This window comes from Melampsora larici-populina (genome assembly GCF_000204055.1).
Source record: "Melampsora larici-populina 98AG31 unplaced genomic scaffold MELLAscaffold_95, whole genome shotgun sequence".
In the NCBI taxonomy this organism is placed as follows: domain Eukaryota; kingdom Fungi; phylum Basidiomycota; class Pucciniomycetes; order Pucciniales; family Melampsoraceae; genus Melampsora; species Melampsora laricis-populina.
In genome coordinates this window covers 121,537-138,218 of record NW_006768859.1, presented here as the reverse complement: position 1 = coordinate 138,218, position 16,682 = coordinate 121,537, and the positions used below count along the sequence as shown (strand labels likewise).

Below are 16,682 nucleotides of genomic sequence, written 5' to 3'. Positions count from 1 at the left end.
TCTCAGGAAAGGACGCGTCAACAAATAGTCCTTCGTCTTCGGCTTCATCTGACACTGCCGGTATATCAATAGGAAACAGGTCTCTGAATTCTTCAAGTATTTGAGCCTCACTATTCTCATTTATACTCATCAATGATAGATCCTCTCGCACACTCAGTTCACACTCCCAGGGCTCGCTGCACTCTTTCAAAGGCTCGGTGATACGTGGAATCAACAGCTTGGCATGTTTTTCTTTTATTTCCTCCAACACTCGATAATCAAAAATTTTAAATCCAGTTCGCTCACAAGTGATAGCACGTTGATTGACAGAAACAGATAATTGAAATAAATTGAAGAAAGGAGTTCCTAAGATCATATCAAATCCCCCTCCAACATCCCCTAACTTGCAATATGTACGATCGAACCGTCTTCCTGACGTTGGTTCAGTCAGGTTGATCGTCGTGAAATGAGTCAAAGGCGCAGGAGATGATTCGGTGGCTACTGCAAGGCTGAGGTGCGTTGGTTTCACAAGTTTCCTCCGATTAAGGCGAAGTTCCTCTGCCACCCGATCTGTCAGAAGGTTAACCTCAGCCCCTGGGTCAGCTAGCGCTCGTATGGTTTTGCCATTGCAGTTGAATTCAATTATGACACGAGGAGACTTTGGGGGGGGAACGCACCCTTCGGCTTCTGCTAAGTCGAGCTCGTCGTCTAGAGCTTGTAGAGCTGCCACTGATGCTTCGTCCATATCTGGGAATTCTCCAGCCGCCGCCACTTTCGCATAAGACTGTGCTGGTCGTCCCGCTGGCGGTTGATTGGTTCGGCCGGCTTGATTATGAGCTCCAGGAGGCGACGATCTAGCTTTAGGTGGGACGTAATTCGCCGGTTTCGGAGGAGCCACATACCCAGGAGGAAAAACAACCTTCTCCCTAACATAAGGGCCTCTGCAGGCTCGGTACTCGCTACCGCAGTACCCCTTACAGAAATGACACTTGCCGAGAACATCTAAGTATGAATGAATCTTCCACTGGAATTCTTCATCGGTTAATCTGCCTGGAGTGTTGGTCGCGGCGATCCTAGGGCGACTCTGTGAAGCGTTGTGATTGTATGCAGTGGTAGGAAACGTCCTGGTCTTCTTGGTGATGGCGTGAGAAGCGACTAAAGAGGCGTAGAGAGTTTCACACTGATTTTCGAAGGTGTGATAAGCAAAGTCCTTAGTGTGTCTCGTAAACCCCCACAACTTGACGGCTGTCTTCAGTTCTTCGATCATCCCGTACTCTACAAAGGTCGCTAGCTGATGATCGTTCAACATGATAGTATGGAAATTGATCAGAATCTGGATACCACGAGCTCTGGTGCTATAGGAGATAAAGTCTTCATATGGCGACATCTTCAAATGTTGAGCTTTCTCGTAAAGTCGCTCCTTCCAGTCACCGGGTAAGCATGAGTCAAAAAGTTGGACGAGGAAATCTTTCCAAGTCCCCATGATAAACTTTTCGAAACCCCCTTCGTAGAAAGCGTGGGCGTTCGGCTCTTCTAGGAAATTCCCGACTAGCGTAATTCGGTCTTTGTCCAACGTCACACCTTTAGTGCGGAAGAATGTTTTCAATGACGAATACCACAAGAGAAACGGCTCGGCGTCACGGTATGGTCCCTTATATACAGGCCCATCCGACGTGCGAAACTTCGCTAAGTCTAATCCACCGGGTGGTTTGGATTCATCCGGGGTATCATCACCAGGCTTCGGCTCCTTGGACACCAAGAGCTTCATCATCAAATCTTCAAACTTTTCCATTCGACGATTACTGGCTAGCTGGGATTCGACGATGGCTTTCATCAAGTCTGAGTCTTGATTACCTGGCTTGGTAGGTTGGTCGGTCATCTTCGGGAAAGGTTTAGGTGAGATGCGGCCTGGCGTAGGAGACGGTGGTAAAGAGGACAACGGCGATTCGTCTGACTCTGGCAGTGGAGGCAAGGCAGAAGGTTCGGTACGGCGATGGATTGGGGTCACTGGCAGTATTTGGTCTGTTCGGTTACGAGAAGGCGTGAGTGGCTGTTGTTGTTGAGAGATGGCTTGTCTGGCGATGTTTGGATCTGGTCTGGATTGACGGTGCAGTCGTCGATTCGCGCGTATAATCGCTTCTGGATCTGGCAGAGGTTCTGGCGGGCCGTTAGGTTTGGTGGTTGGAGCTAATCGACGTGCCGGCATACACGACGATCAATTGTGGGGTAGTTGAATGCGTAAGAAATTTGAGTTTAGTTAACTGTTTCGGACTCAATTGGTTTGATGTGTCGCATTCAGCTGAATTGACGTATCGGTTGTATTAATTTTGAATTGAAGTAAAATTTTTTTTTTTTCGGATTTTCGTTTTGGGTTTGAGAAAAAAAAAGTGTAAGGTTCGTGAGAACCTTCACTGGATACGACGGACGGGACACTGTGCAAGAGCACAGCAAAGGTTTCTAGAACCCAAGAGAGCTAATCTGTAAATTTCAATATCGACGGAAAGCGCTGGTTCCGAAGGATAAAGGGCAGGAGATTAGTCCCGATATCTCTAAGGCAGGCTATCTAGTAATCAGAGAGAAATTGAGAAAAGAGAAGTAATGAAATCATACCTGGTTCCGAAGGATAAAGGGCAGGAGATTAGTCCCGATATCTCTAAGGAACCAGAAGCAAGAAGGACTCGAAAACAACTTTATAGATAATGAAAACAAGAGGCCTAAGTTAAGTGTTAATTATTAAGTGTTTGTATTTGGTGATGTGTAATGACCATAGGTCTTACAGGCCCAACGTCTTCCGTACAAACTGGCTTCCTTCCAAAGGTACCGAATCATACCTCGCAAGATCGGATCTTCTATTCGGCTCCATGGTTGCGCTTGGCGAATCAGCCAAGTGCAGGCCATCTGATTGAGGGTCAGATTGGAGAAGGGAGCAGATGATGTGGCTACGACAAAGTTGTCAATTGGGCCTTTAGACTTAGCAAGTGCCTTACGGGTCTCTTGAACTGAGGGTGGAGCAAGGGAAGGATCGATCTGTCGAGCCTTGAGGCGGCCAGGGCAGCCTACATCGGATCGTCCATCTTGACTCGATCCGTCTCGATGGACTCGAAGGTTGCCTGTGAGATTACTTAGACTCACCCTCACTGGGTCGTCTTTATTTCTCTTACAAAATCGACACGGGTAAGATAAAGGAGCCTTAGTGGGATCCTAATAGTAACATCATGTATGCAAACAAACCACGCTTTGTCAGTGATAAATTTTCCCTTGTTGATCTAGAATAGGCACTTACATCGTGTTTGCCCCGGGAGTCAACACCGTGGAATGGTGTTCCATAATAAGCCTTCAGTTTGCCAAGTTCGCTATCAGGATGGTCGACCTTGCGCCGTTTTAATTCAATCTTCTGATTATCGGAATCAGAATCAGCGCGTAGCATTGCAGTCGTAACGTTTTCTGGAGGAGTCTGATGGTTTGAGTATGACAAGGAAGAATGGCAGAAGATTTAGCGAGGTGTTAATGAGGGAAAGAAAGAATGATATTGAAAGACTGACCTCATTTGCCTTTGACAATTTACCCTTAGTATGACGTTTCTTCGTCTTCTTCTTGGTGACAAGGACACTTTGAGAGCTCGTTTCCGAATCAGAATCAGAGGTGATAATTGAGACCGTAGCCTTCTTTCGCTTTCGACCGCCAGCGACAGATCCCAATTCTACATCAGATGAGGTAACAACCAAGACCGAGCTATCATTTTTTTTTTCTTTTGAGACTTGGTAGGTGCTAAGATGATACTGTCCAGTGTAACACGGCGGCGTGAATCAGGACTAGGGGCAATCATGCTGGGGTTATTTGTCTGCTTGTGAGAGCGCGCTGGACGTTCTGAAGTGACTGAAGACATGGTAGGTTGGTTATTTAGGAAGGGTGAAAAATTGAATAGCTGAAAGTTAGAGAATGAAGAAAGGAAGTCGAAGTCAGAATTGAATGATGTAAGTTGAAAAAATAAGTCGCTCAAAGGATGCGAGAAGGAAACGTGAAGCAAGGAGTGGACTTACATAGAAGTATTTTGAGTTGGTTCTCATTGGTAACCAATTCGTTTCTGCCATCGTGACCTTCGAGCTGCAAGTGTGTTGGTTAGGCCACCGTGGGTCGATAGCTAGTCCAAATCGGGGTGTCAAAGGGTGTGATGGTGTCTGTTGGTGATGTTAGATTGAGAGTATGGTATAAGATATCCAAATCGGGATGTTCCCCTGTTGGCGAATCAGTTAGTGACCCGATGGGGACTTTGGTACCCGGCCCAGGAGCTACGGTGCCGGGTAACGGTGCTACGGGAGCGGCAGCGCAGCTCTTTCAAAGAATGTCATTCTTGCTGGGGTCCGTAGCGCTACGGCGTACTCAAGTAAAGAGCTACGCTCCCAATGTGACGCAGCGGGGCTAAAAAACCACTACGCTCCGCTGCGTGACAGCTACAGATAGCTTAGCTGACCCGGTGTTGGTGCATGTCATCATCCATTCTGCTTTTTTGCTGATCTATTACAATTTGTTCCAATTCATCCCCAGATCCTAAGATCATCACACAAACTCAATAATCATCATCTCTTCTGAGCAAACAAAAAAACAAAAACAAAAACAAAAATTGTAAATGGATTTAATGGTCTTCTTTCCATTTTCTGTTTTTTTTGGGAAACAAAAAAGGAACATTGAACAAAAGATTACAAACTACAAAATAATAAAACGACTGAAATCTCGATCAATCAACAAAACTTTTTTCTTTTGATCTCATTCTGATATTTCCAATTCTATATACCTTTTTCATCTTCCATTCCTCCTCAATGAATCATTCAGATAGACTTTTTTTCATCATTTCCTTCACTCAAGCAATTTCCATTACTCCTAATCCACCATTCATCATTGAATTAGTGACATCAGAACCTTCAACTTCTTTAGCTTTCACTCCTCCACTTTCCAAATCTCTTGCTTTTCCAATCTCTTTAACTAACGTCATCCGTTCAATCAATAAACTTTGTCTAAATTGCTCTAAATTCCTTCTTTCAATTTCAACTAATGATTCGAGTTTTTCAAATTGTTGTAATTTTAATTCTAATTTATTCACGGTCTGTTCTGTTAGATTACCGAGTAATTTATTCATCTCTGAATCTGCTTCTGAACTTAGAGTTGAAGCTTTTGTAGCTGCTGAACCTAGTGCGATCCCTACCATCTTCTCGATAGGCTTCTGAACTTTGGGAGATGTCGTTTGGATGGGTTGAATTTTCATTGTCGGTTCATCAACTTCCATGGCCGTGTTACCATCTTCTCCTTCATCTTGGATTGTCGTCATATCTTCTGCTCGAGAACTACCGGATGGGATAACTCGATCATCACCAGGAGCCTTCCGCTTTTTCTTCTCCTCTTCCACTTCCTTCCTAGCCAAGTTTTCGCTATCTCTTACTAACTCGCTTTCGATGTCCTCTTTGATATTCTCAATTGAAGTACCTGCCAATCTTGCTGTGACATCCGGTTCGACTAGACTCATCAAGAAAGTCAAGACTGACATTACTGGATTCTCGACTCCATTCAATGGCATCTTTCCTAACCCCACAGGTCCTCCCACATCCTTTTCGACGGATTTCAAGAACTCATCCTCGATCGGTAATCTCAAGAATTCTAAGATACATTGTTGTTTCGTTTTAGTGCCACCCACGTGATCTACAATCTTTTCCCAATCGTCCGCAAACATCTCCAAGCCCTCGAGTAAGAGTAAACGTTCTTGGTCGCTCCATTCTGCTGGGATAGGTGGGTTTGAAGGGTCTCGGTCCATTCTAATAAACTCGGCAGCGTTCATGGTGCTAGGGAATCTACCTTGGCTATAGCAACCTGGACATAGATCGTAGGTGCGAAGTTTGGTGTGGTGGTATGAGAGTTTGGTACATTCGACTGAACAGACATCGCATTGAATCGGGCTACGCTCAGCAGTTAGCTCGTTATTGGTAGTCCCATTTGATTGCAGCATGTTTTGAACCTTGGCTTCATCCACTTCTACTTCGTGACCTGTCTCGGTGCGCTCGTAGATGTTCTTGCGGATTTGAAGTGCATGATTGTATAAAGTATGAGTGGTTTCAGATGATTGGGATGGATGAGGTACATCGGGAGTGAGAAGGTTTGGAGGGTTCTTATTGTGTTTAGTGACTACACCGGAATGGAGCGGCATAAGACCCCGTGGAGTATCGAGAAGTACACGGAAGTGTCCAGTGAAGGGAGGGCCAACGGGGGCTGGACGCGTATCAGCATCGACCTAGAGTTAGTCAATTTGCGAATCAAGAGCAAAAGCGCGTCAAAAACTCCTTCGATGAACGTATGACAAAGGGATGAACAGATACGCGTGTATGAAAGAGAATGGTAGACAATGAAGATGACAAAATAATTCTAACCTGATAGTTGATGATACCCCATTGCTCTAAGAAAGCATGAACGCGCATAATCGCGCATACATCACCTGCCAAGTTTCTTCTACACGAAGTTAGAGTGAGATATTCGGAAGGATTGAGTCGATAGCTATTAACGATAAAATCACGGTAATCTTTATAGATCGATGGAACCTTTGATCGATTACGACCATTGAAGAATTCAGGTAAAGCCTTTTGTTCAAGTGGATGAATGGTATCAAGATCGAACCAGGATGCATAGGATGGGATGATGATCGGTTGAGTTTGTGATAAAAGGTATTGCTTAGCTATCTCTTCTGGTTTCTTTTTTGGAGAAGGAGACGTGACAGATGGTGCATTCTGTTTGCTGATTTCGATTATCGGTGGTGGTGGTGGTGGTTGACTGGGTGCTGATTGTGAACCAGAATCGAAAGATGGAATGGTCGATTCAGGAGCATTACTGGTGATCGAAGGTAGTTGTTGAGTAGGAGCTGAAGAAAAGGAAGTAAGAGGTTGTTGAATAGGTTGAGTTTCTGCGGGTATTGATGAGAAAGGGGTATGATCGCGCGATGAATGTTCGTTTTGATTTGGATTAGGAAGTAAGTGTTGAGATTGATCTAATTGTTGTAATTGTTGTTGATGATGGTAAGCTTGTAGTTGTTGTGGAGAGACTGAAGGTTGATCTAATCTGGGTCTTTTATGATTTTCATTATTTTGATAATTTGGGTTTAATTGAAATTGCTGTTCTTGGTTTTGAAAAGTGTTACCGATTTCAAGTTGATTGCCTTGATTACTTTGATCTGCTGCTGTTGTTGGTGGTGGTGGTGGTAGTTCTTCTGCCATTTTGAAGAATTGACCAATCGATCTACTTCACAAATCAAATCATTCATTAATTAGCATTCTCCATCAGATTCTTCGTTCTACTTTTGATTTACTTAGAATGTTAGTCCGATTGAACATGTTTACTTACTTTTGATGGTCTTGTTTTTTTTTTGGTTTCTGAAGCTAAAGATGAAGTTCAAGTGCAAGTGTCAAATCAAATCAGATCAAGAGCGAGGATGGTCACGGGTCAAGCGTGTATGCACTCTCTTCGGTTCATCACTTTCTATCATCCCTGACCCGAGCTTGGAGTATCCGATGGGTCATGCTTCGGGGCTTTTCAATCCCTCATCAGGGGTGAATGTATGCGGTGATAGTATCTTGTTGAATCCATTCTGAACTCAATCATCAAGAAATATCAAAGATCATGGGAACTAGTACTGCCCCAGTCTTCCGACATGAATTTGTATGGCAAACTCACTTTGACAGAACTTCTGATTAGAAAGGCTGACTCAAAAGAAGCCTTCACTGGTTCGATCACCGTCTAAAATTTACAGGTCATTATTCGAAGTGTAGCAAGAGATGTGATCAGAGGTACGCTCAAAGTAACATCATCCTATCAAAGCTGAGCCCTCGGACCTCATCATTTCTGTCTTTCTTTGATTTCTTATAGCGATACTTCATTCGATCCTATTCCAACGCGTCTTTGGATCAATTCAACCAAAGAACATAGAAGTCTTAGGATTAACATTTGTATGCCGTCATCATTTTCTCATGGGTCGATAGAAAACTTTTGAACATTTCTTGTGATTCCATGCAGCCTCAAGTCTTAGAACCAGGAACTGAAAGTCTGGTTGAAGAGAGAACAGAAAGCTTATTCAAAGCATTGGATCATAAGACCTCACAAATTGTAAGATCTCATTCGCCTAATCTATTCTACTTTTAGACAAACTTGTTAACTGATTCTCTTACTTGGTCTATGATTCTGCAAAACGCTTCACAAATCTCCGGTCCGAAGCTCTCATTGCGGTTTTTAGAAAAACGTTCAAATCGAGCCAATAAACCTTGGTATCAAGCTGCGGAAGAAGATGTGATTTGGGAACGTTGGGAGATAGGTTTTACAATCACTCAATCTAACACAGCTCATCAATTAGAGGGTGGTAAGTAATGAAAGTTCTGATTCTCAACAATTAAATGTGCTCATTTGGATCTTGACTTTATCTTTTAGATAGTGATCAAATCATCAAATCTATTCAATCTCAACTCTCTGACTTTTCCTCGCATTTAGTTGGCTTTGTGCTAAGTCAAAGAGATCATATTCCGGCTATCACAAGTTCTGATGTTGTACCATTTCCAGTTGATGTAAGTTTTCTGATTTGAATCTATTGATTTCAATCATTTTGTCGCTCATTGAGTTTCAATTTTTTGTTAGATTATCATACACCCTGCACCAAATGGTAAAGAGAGAGCCTAACTGTTTTTCTTAGAATATAATTTTGTATAGTCTTTTCTGTAAAATATGTGTACTATAAGACAGAGGAGCATTTTACATGAATCGATGAGGACCAGTACTAGTGTCTCCCAGTATTGCAAATACCTGTGCTTCCCAAGTACATTGTAGTTTTTTGATCGCACGTAGGAATCATTGCGCTTGCGAGTGACTTCCAAGTTCGAGAATGTTGTACTGAGGCAAGTGGGTCGGCGAGAAGAGTCCAAGATGAGCCACGATGCGGGGGAGCTTATACTGCTGCAATAGGTGGACCGGCTAGTTGGAGTATTGGGTGTTCCTTGTTTCTGTTGTATCTGTGACTGAAGATGAACCAGCTAAATTGTTCAGAGATGAGATCATCAGTCAATTCGGGGAGACACGTAGTTTGCCAACTACGATCGGGTTGAAAAGTTTAAATCTGCTCACCTCTAATTTCTTCTTTTCTAGATCCGCTTGTAACGTAGAGATCTTTTTGTCTACCTTCGATCTATGATCATTGAAAAGAATAGTCAAAAGCAAGTTCGTATAAAAAAAGAAAATACAAAGACATACTGTTCAGTTGTTAACATTTCAATTCTACGATTCACATTAGTTTTAGCTTCAGCAGTATCTTGTTTAATAAGTATGTTAGCAACTAATTTATAAACTTTTCTAACGTCAGGTGAATTTTCATCGACAACTTCATTGGGTAATTGATCAAATTCAGCTTTGACTGATAAGTTTTCAGTCAGTTGAGATTCAAGTTTTCTACGACTACTAATCAGATTGGAAAGTTCTTTGAGGAATCAGATCAGTTTGGTTTAATTTCATTCAGGTATCTCTGAGGTATTGGAAAATTGTCTTGTAAATCAAGTAAGATCTTGACGAACCTGTTTGAGCATCTTGATAAGCTGATGCAGCTACCTTCATCTGCTTTTCAATGTCCATCGTCGTATTGATCACAAGTTCTTACGGGTTGGAGAGGTTCTGTTTTTCACTCGATCGGTTTCTTCCTTCTTTCGAACCCTGACGGAAACTCCTCGACAAATGTAGCGATCGTCCAGAGATTGTGTGGTATTGAATAATGGCCGCCTTAATAATCGGTGGTGATCAACAAAAAATCTTGGACGCTTTTGTCGACTTCGGGTCGGCACTGAGCAGCGCTTGACCAGGGCTCCAGGGCCCCCCTCCCGTGGGACGCCGCGGTTTCAGGGACTCACGTCAAGTTATGACCAGGGCCGGATTTGTCTAGTGGTACACAAAGTTGAAACCCACATGAGAAAAACACATGAAAAAACCACATGGAGTTTTTGGTTTTTGCAGGGAAAGTCAAAAAATCCATGTGGGTTCATGTGGGTTTTTCATGTGGTAACTTTGTGTACCACTATTGAGCTTCTGTAGTAATAATAGCAGCATTCAGGGTCCATAGAGTGCCCTACATACCCAGCCAGGTGCTTGACTGGGGCTGCGTCCAAAAATTAGATGCCGGCCCCAGAAGTCTTTCTTTGAAAAGACTAGAGACCATGTGGAGACATGCCCACACCATTTCAATTGACAAATTACTTAACCTTCCTAATTCTGTGGTTGACAGAGTAACTTACATTCTCCAACAACATAAAACATGCAGTCAATCCCGTTATGCCTTACCCAAAACCTGAGTGGTCAACCAAGTGTCAGCCTTAAATATCCTCAACTCCAACTAAAATTTCAACCCAATATTGTATTATAACACATAGGGACAGAGATCTTGGCATTATTACAAGTATTTGAATAAGTGATGTTGATAGGTCATAATCTCAATATGGTCTTATTCTGGTTGAACCTACTAGCCAATGAACATTCTAAATTCAAATGTACTGAGCCGTGTGATGTTGAATGATTTATGTGGGGTGGGATGGAATTTCATTTTTAGAAAGGTGTTGGTATTGGCTCTTTTGAGGGTGCAATGAGGATGGAATCTCATGAGCACAATACAAAACAAAAAGGTACAATAGCCAACATTAATGTCACACGGCAAAAGATAAAAATTGTGTTGCAGATTAGATGTAGTCTGTTCTATTCCTATTTTTGAATTTCTGATAGTCTTTGTTTCTGGTTGCATTCCTAGTTTGCAATGGTCTTTGTTTTTTTTGAATTCAGTGTCCCAACTATGCAACCCTTTTGACTGTGCAGTGGTATTTTTTGTAAAAGGTCAGCATGCTATTGGGGACAAGTCTCCTTTGCTTCAATCCTACACTAGATTCTCTGGTCCATTTGCCAGTCTGTATGAATGATGTACATAATTTTTTCAAGAATTCATTGATAACATTGAAAATGGTGAACGTGACATGCTCATGGTGTATCATTTAGCTAGCTCATGAGCATCATACCCCCTGAAAGTCCTTTCCCAAACTTCTCCTACCTTACAAAAGCCTGACAAAGTAAAGGTGTTTGATTCAATTCAGATTTTGTGTTTATGAACCTTTATGATTGTGTAATTTCTTCCTCATTTCAATCTCATGGCATGTCTGTAAAAGTTATGCTAACAATAATCAATGTAATCATTGTGAACTCAACTTTAATCATCATGTATTGCTACTTATACCTGAAGGAGCAACGGATTCAAAATTCTTCTCTCTTTGTCCAAGTTCTTCTTAATTGTTCTTGGACAAAGGTGAGAATTTCAATTTGTGGGATTGTGACTAGATTCAAATTTTGATCTGAATCCTAATCAAATCCCTGCTCTGACAGATTTCCTACAAAGCCTCACCAGCCACGTGTCCCCCTTTATGCACTTGTGGTGAAGCTTGAAGACCAAGATTGGTCATCACTTTAGTGAGGTGTTTGATGAAATCTTTGTACAATATTCACATACAAGAATGCTTTCCTTGATTCAAATTTCTTGTGCAGTCTCTGATGTGATATCAAGCAAAGAATTACAATGTTTCACAATTCCCCCCGCCGCAGGCTCTGACAGAGAAGTCAAAGGGTAATGCAGCATGCAAGCATGTGCAAACAAGTGGCTGCAAGCAAACCAACACAGCTGTTGTCATTGGTTTATCTGCACATGCTGTGGGAAAATGCATTAGCTTGTCATAACTACGTTGCATGATTGGCAATTCATTACCAATGTGTGTACCATATCCATATTTGTATGATTGTATAAACTCAACAAACCTATACCATTACAACTCCATTTCCTCAGTTGATGAGTATTGGGGAATTTGTAACAGGATGCAAACAACCTTATGGGTCATTCTATCTATACTGGCTATTGAAGTCAATTGAACAACTGATATACCCGTTGTTAAGAGCCTCTAAGCAAGCCTGGGCCAGCAATGCAGGTGTTGCGTGCTGTGCTGCGCCTGCGTTGTGGTTTTTCTGACCACACCACAGCGGAGAATCAATTTCTAGGTTGCGGCCTGATCTGCTGTGCAACAAGATCTGTCAAATCAATGGTTCTTTTGGGCCACAACAACATTTGTTGCATTGCTGCCAAAAATACAATTCAGTGTTCTTGAGGCGCTGTTGTGCAATGGTTGAGGTACCGCACAACCTGACCTCACCTTTTTCTGTTGTGGTACTGACCACAACACAGCATCTGGAGCTGGTTTTTGTTGCGTGTTGCAGAGCAACACACCAAAAAACACGCATGTTGCGGCGCATTGCATTGCTGGCACAGAGTTGCTCTAAGCCTTGGTGGGATGTTATCACAGGTTATCCTATCTAATCATGTATAGGAGAGTTGATATCTGTCACTATCTGTTTCAATAATTCAGCAGAAGCCACATCATTGAGAGCAAAACATCCCTTTGCCTTTTATGAGAACTAAAATTTATCAAATTAGGAATCAAAAGCACAAACAGTTGCCCACACAAGGCAGGAAAGCAGGAGAGATGATTTCTGTCACAAGTTGAGATTTGAAAATCCTCCCTTTGCCTTTGTGGAGGACTAGATTAGTTCAAATTGGGCATTGCAAGCACAAAATGTCCCTCACAAAAGGCAGGTTACTTGTCATATCTCTGGCCAGAAGGGTGACATGGGAGGATGTGGTGCAGAAGTTCATGGGCTTGATCAGCCAGAAGACGGGTGATGTCTTGTCATGTCCCAAATTAGTTACATCAAATACAAGCATCAACAGACCACTTGCACCCATTTTCACTTGTGTGTGCTTGCATGTTGAGTTGCCCTTTGGATACTCTGGGCTCCAAGGGTATTACACAAGAAGCTTCTTGGGACTCCCAAAGAGCAAGGGACTTTGTCAAGTTTTGTAAGATTTTGACAGAATAAACCTTTAACAATAAGGTGACAACACACTTCAGCTTTTGTGTTGACGAGACACAGCTGAGACTTAGACAAAGAGAGTATTAAACTCAACAAACCTTTAACAATAAGGTGACAACACACTTCAGCTTTTGTGTTGACGAGACACAGCTGAGACTTAGACGAAGAGAGTATTAAACTCAACAAACCTTTAACAATAAGGTGACAACACACTTCAGCTTTTGTGTTGACGAGACACAGCTGAGACTTAGACGAAGAGAGTATTAAACTCAACAAACCTGAACGAAGAGTAAGAAACAAAACTAACAGTGTAGTAACGAGATATAACAGATGAGTATTTAATTAATACTTAGGTTTAAGAGAAAGGTGAAATAATAAATAAAGACCTTACCTTTAGAATCTTTTTCTTCGATGAGGGAAAAAGATTCTAAAGGTAGACAGAGGAACAGTTATAACGAAAAACAGCCATATCACAAATCACAAAAAGAAAAATACATCCGTGTACACCTTCTACAACTCCTACGACTTACTCCGACCACTGAATTACTCTTCCCTTGAGATGATCAAGAGGATTAAAGTTATCTCGACTTCGACAAGATCACTTTATGAAAATACCAATTACCTTGACTTCAAATTAACACACGATGACAAGTTCTTGAAGCTAATGATTGAAATCAATTTAATCCAACAAGTTTGACCTGAGCTACATAGTACAGCTGATCAGATACTGGCTCAACAGGGGACTCAGTTACATGCGTAAGTCTGGGCTTGGTCAAGCAATTCTGGATCAACTTTAGAGCCCTTGATCAAAGTGTTGCATGTGGTGATTATCAGAATATTATGTCTTTAGTGCCCAGCCGCCTGTTATGAGCCTTTACGAGTATTATGCTTATACTCTATATATGCTTGTATCAAACCTCAGTTGTACTTATCTCTCTCTCGTCAGAGATTTACCAGTCTTCACGTTGCAATCTCGTAATAGTACCTGAAGGCCCTTTTCTCTCAGACTCTCGACAAGATCCTATTGAGCCTCTAACATATTGCAACGTCTAATCAATCGACAGTCTGAATTCAAGTGTCACAAGTTCAAGTTAAGAAAAAAGAAGAAATCAAAACAGTACGAAGAAAGTTTCAAAGCAAGAAGTATATGCAAGATCTACAAAGTTAATTTAAAGTTATTAAAAGCACTCTCCGCAATTAAAGTTAAGAAGAATAAAGATCACACTCCGCATAATCGGTATCACCAGGACCCTGGAAAGCTCCTGGAGAACAAACCGTCCTGAGGGGGTTTTCGGATACCGGTGTTTTGTGAAGTCATGTCACATGGTACCAGAGATGTGACAGGTGCAAAAGATGCGCCTCAACGAGGGCTATCAGATGGTACACATGTCTGACCCTGAACATGACTGGTGGCTTGGGAAATGTGTGATTTGTAACTTTTGCCCCCCCAGACCGACAAAAATCCATACCGGCTCGGGTCGGGTACTTACATACGGATATCTCGGTGATTACACGTGGTACAAAACTGAAAGTATATGTAATCGAGAGCCCTGATCAAGGCGCTTCTCCTACCACCGAGAAATCCATGTTAACCCACCTCTCCTCGGGGCAAATAGTGAAAGTGTGAGGGCCGGGGCCGGAATGGATCGAGGACGGTTTGTTCTCCAGGAGCTTTCCGGGGTCCTGTATCACCACCATATTCAGTCAAGACGCCAAACTTTAAAGTTCCCAAATCAACGGATTCGAATTCTAACAGCGGAAGTCAGATTGAATCATCCGGAGAAGAATATCACGAATCTGCTGAACCCAATATGGAACCGGAGAATGAACCTTCGATGGCTCAAATATTGCGGCAGATGCAAGAATTGAATTCTCAGTTTTTGGAAGTCAAGGCAAATCTAGCTGTAGAGTCGCAGAAACGAGCGGAAGCTGAACAACGGCTCAAGCAATTTGAAACGGCCCACTCTAACACCAACCAATCACCGTTAAACCAACCCCATCCTACACCCAGTCAACCTGTATATGCCGCCATGCTGATGCCACACCAACGCCAACCGAAGATCGCTACACCTGACAAATTCGACGGTAGTAAAGGAAGTAAAGCGGAAGTTTTTATGAATCAACTTGGATTGTATATGCAGTTAAATAATCAGTTATTTTGTAATGATCAGGCTAAAGTCGCATTTGGACTATCGTACATGACAGGAAAGGCTAGCATTTGGGGTCAAAATTTAACCGATCAGCTTTTAGACACGGATAAATCTCACTTAGTAACATGGGGAAATTTCATCGATTCATTTAAATCAACGTTCTTTGACACGGAACGGGTATCGAAAGCGGAAAGAGAAATACGAGCATTAACTCAAAAAGGATCAGTTTCAGATTATTGGATTAAGTTTTCGGAGTTATCACTTATTGTTAAATGGGACGTACCAATCTTGAAGTCGCAGTTTGAGCAAGGACTAAAGCCTGAGATTTCACTGTACATGCTAAGAGAAGAATTCAAAGACGCTGAAGAAATGGCTAAACTGGCAATTAAGATCGACAATAAAATGAACAAACGTATGCATCACAACTTTGGTTCACATCAATCCACATCCTCTGCACCATCAACCTCGACTCCTCTTGTAGACCCGGACGCAATGGACTGCTCTGCGTATAAGTTAAACATATCGGGTGACGAGTATCGAAGAAGAGGAAGCACGTTTTCATGCTATGCGTGTGGGAGCAAGGATCATTACATTGCAGACTGTACTGAAAGAGCGAGAAGGGGAAGAGGTGGGGGAAGATTTCAGAGGGGAGGAGGTAGATTTAGGAGTAGATTAGCTGAGTTGGAAAGCAAGTCAGGAAGCAGTGAAGGTGAAAAGAAGGATGAAGGTAGAGCTGAATCGTCGAAAAATGGCAAAGCTCGAGAGTGACTGTTGTGCCACCCCCGAGCAATCAAATTGTGGATGAATTAGGAGATGTTAGTAGTTTAGTAATGAATGATACTCGAATTATAAACCTCATTTCCCTATACGATCCACAAAAAGCCACAACCACCTTTGCCCGAGACCTCATTGACAGCGGTGCGACTCATGAGGCAGTGAGCACGAGTTTTGTCAAAAACCACTCACTTCACACCAGCCAACTACAGGAACCTCGAACTGTAGTTGGATTCAGTGGTCACTCAACAATGATCAAAGATGTTGGTGATTACGTAATTAACAATGAAGAAGTACCAACTACATTCATTGTTACAAATCTAAGAGACAAGTATGATTTAATTCTCGGTATGCCTTGGATTCAAAAGAATCACCGTCTAATTGATTGGGAATCCGGTATCCTGAAGAAGCAAATAGAAAGAATTGCGACTGTAAATGCAGTTTCGTCTGGTCCGAAAAACGCCTGGCCGGTATCTGAGGAGCCTCACAGGCACGCTAGGAACCATGACGAGGGGGTGGAGTTCAAAACTGACTCATTAACACCCCCGCAATGTGAGTCAATTATTGCACCTGTTTCTATCCCTGTTGAACTAGCTGGCAAGCAAGTATCTCTTTCAGAATCTTTGTTTAACCCAATGGAAGAGGCAAACGAAATAAGGAACATTGCAGCAACTTCAAGTCCGAAAAAACCTGTGGAAGACCTTACGAGTGAACCAGAGGATGCTAGGAACTTTGAAGAGGGGGTGGAAACTACGAGTGTAGATTCACAAACACCCCCGCAATGTGAGTGTGCAACTGCTGTAGAAAACGTTTCCTGTCCAA

General features: G+C 42.4%; 3 protein-coding genes across 3 annotated transcripts; 1 reads left to right on the top strand and 2 right to left on the bottom strand.

Annotated features, from left to right (window-relative positions):
• Positions 1-4,837: 4,837 nt before the first annotated feature.
• On the bottom strand, positions 4,838-6,716 carry MELLADRAFT_41001 (uncharacterized protein; the record flags this gene model as incomplete). Its single annotated transcript, XM_007418520.1, has 3 exons — positions 4,838-5,274; positions 5,347-6,256; positions 6,393-6,716. Coding segments are annotated over 3 exons (1,671 nt in total), but the record flags the coding sequence as incomplete, so codon positions are not given.
• Positions 6,717-8,019: 1,303 nt separating this feature from the next.
• MELLADRAFT_96146 (uncharacterized protein) lies at positions 8,020-8,679 on the top strand (the record flags this gene model as incomplete). Its single annotated transcript, XM_007418536.1, has 4 exons — positions 8,020-8,115; positions 8,224-8,365; positions 8,434-8,567; positions 8,638-8,679. The coding sequence occupies 4 exons, from the start codon at positions 8,020-8,022 to the stop codon at positions 8,677-8,679; spliced, it is 414 nt and encodes a 137-aa protein (XP_007418598.1).
• Positions 8,680-9,203: 524 nt separating this feature from the next.
• MELLADRAFT_41010 (uncharacterized protein) lies at positions 9,204-9,621 on the bottom strand (the record flags this gene model as incomplete). The annotated part of the gene is made up of 2 exons (XM_007418521.1): positions 9,204-9,469; positions 9,564-9,621. The coding sequence occupies 2 exons, from the start codon at positions 9,619-9,621 to the stop codon at positions 9,204-9,206; spliced, it is 324 nt and encodes a 107-aa protein (XP_007418583.1).
• Between the last annotated feature and the right edge of the window lie 7,061 nt (positions 9,622-16,682).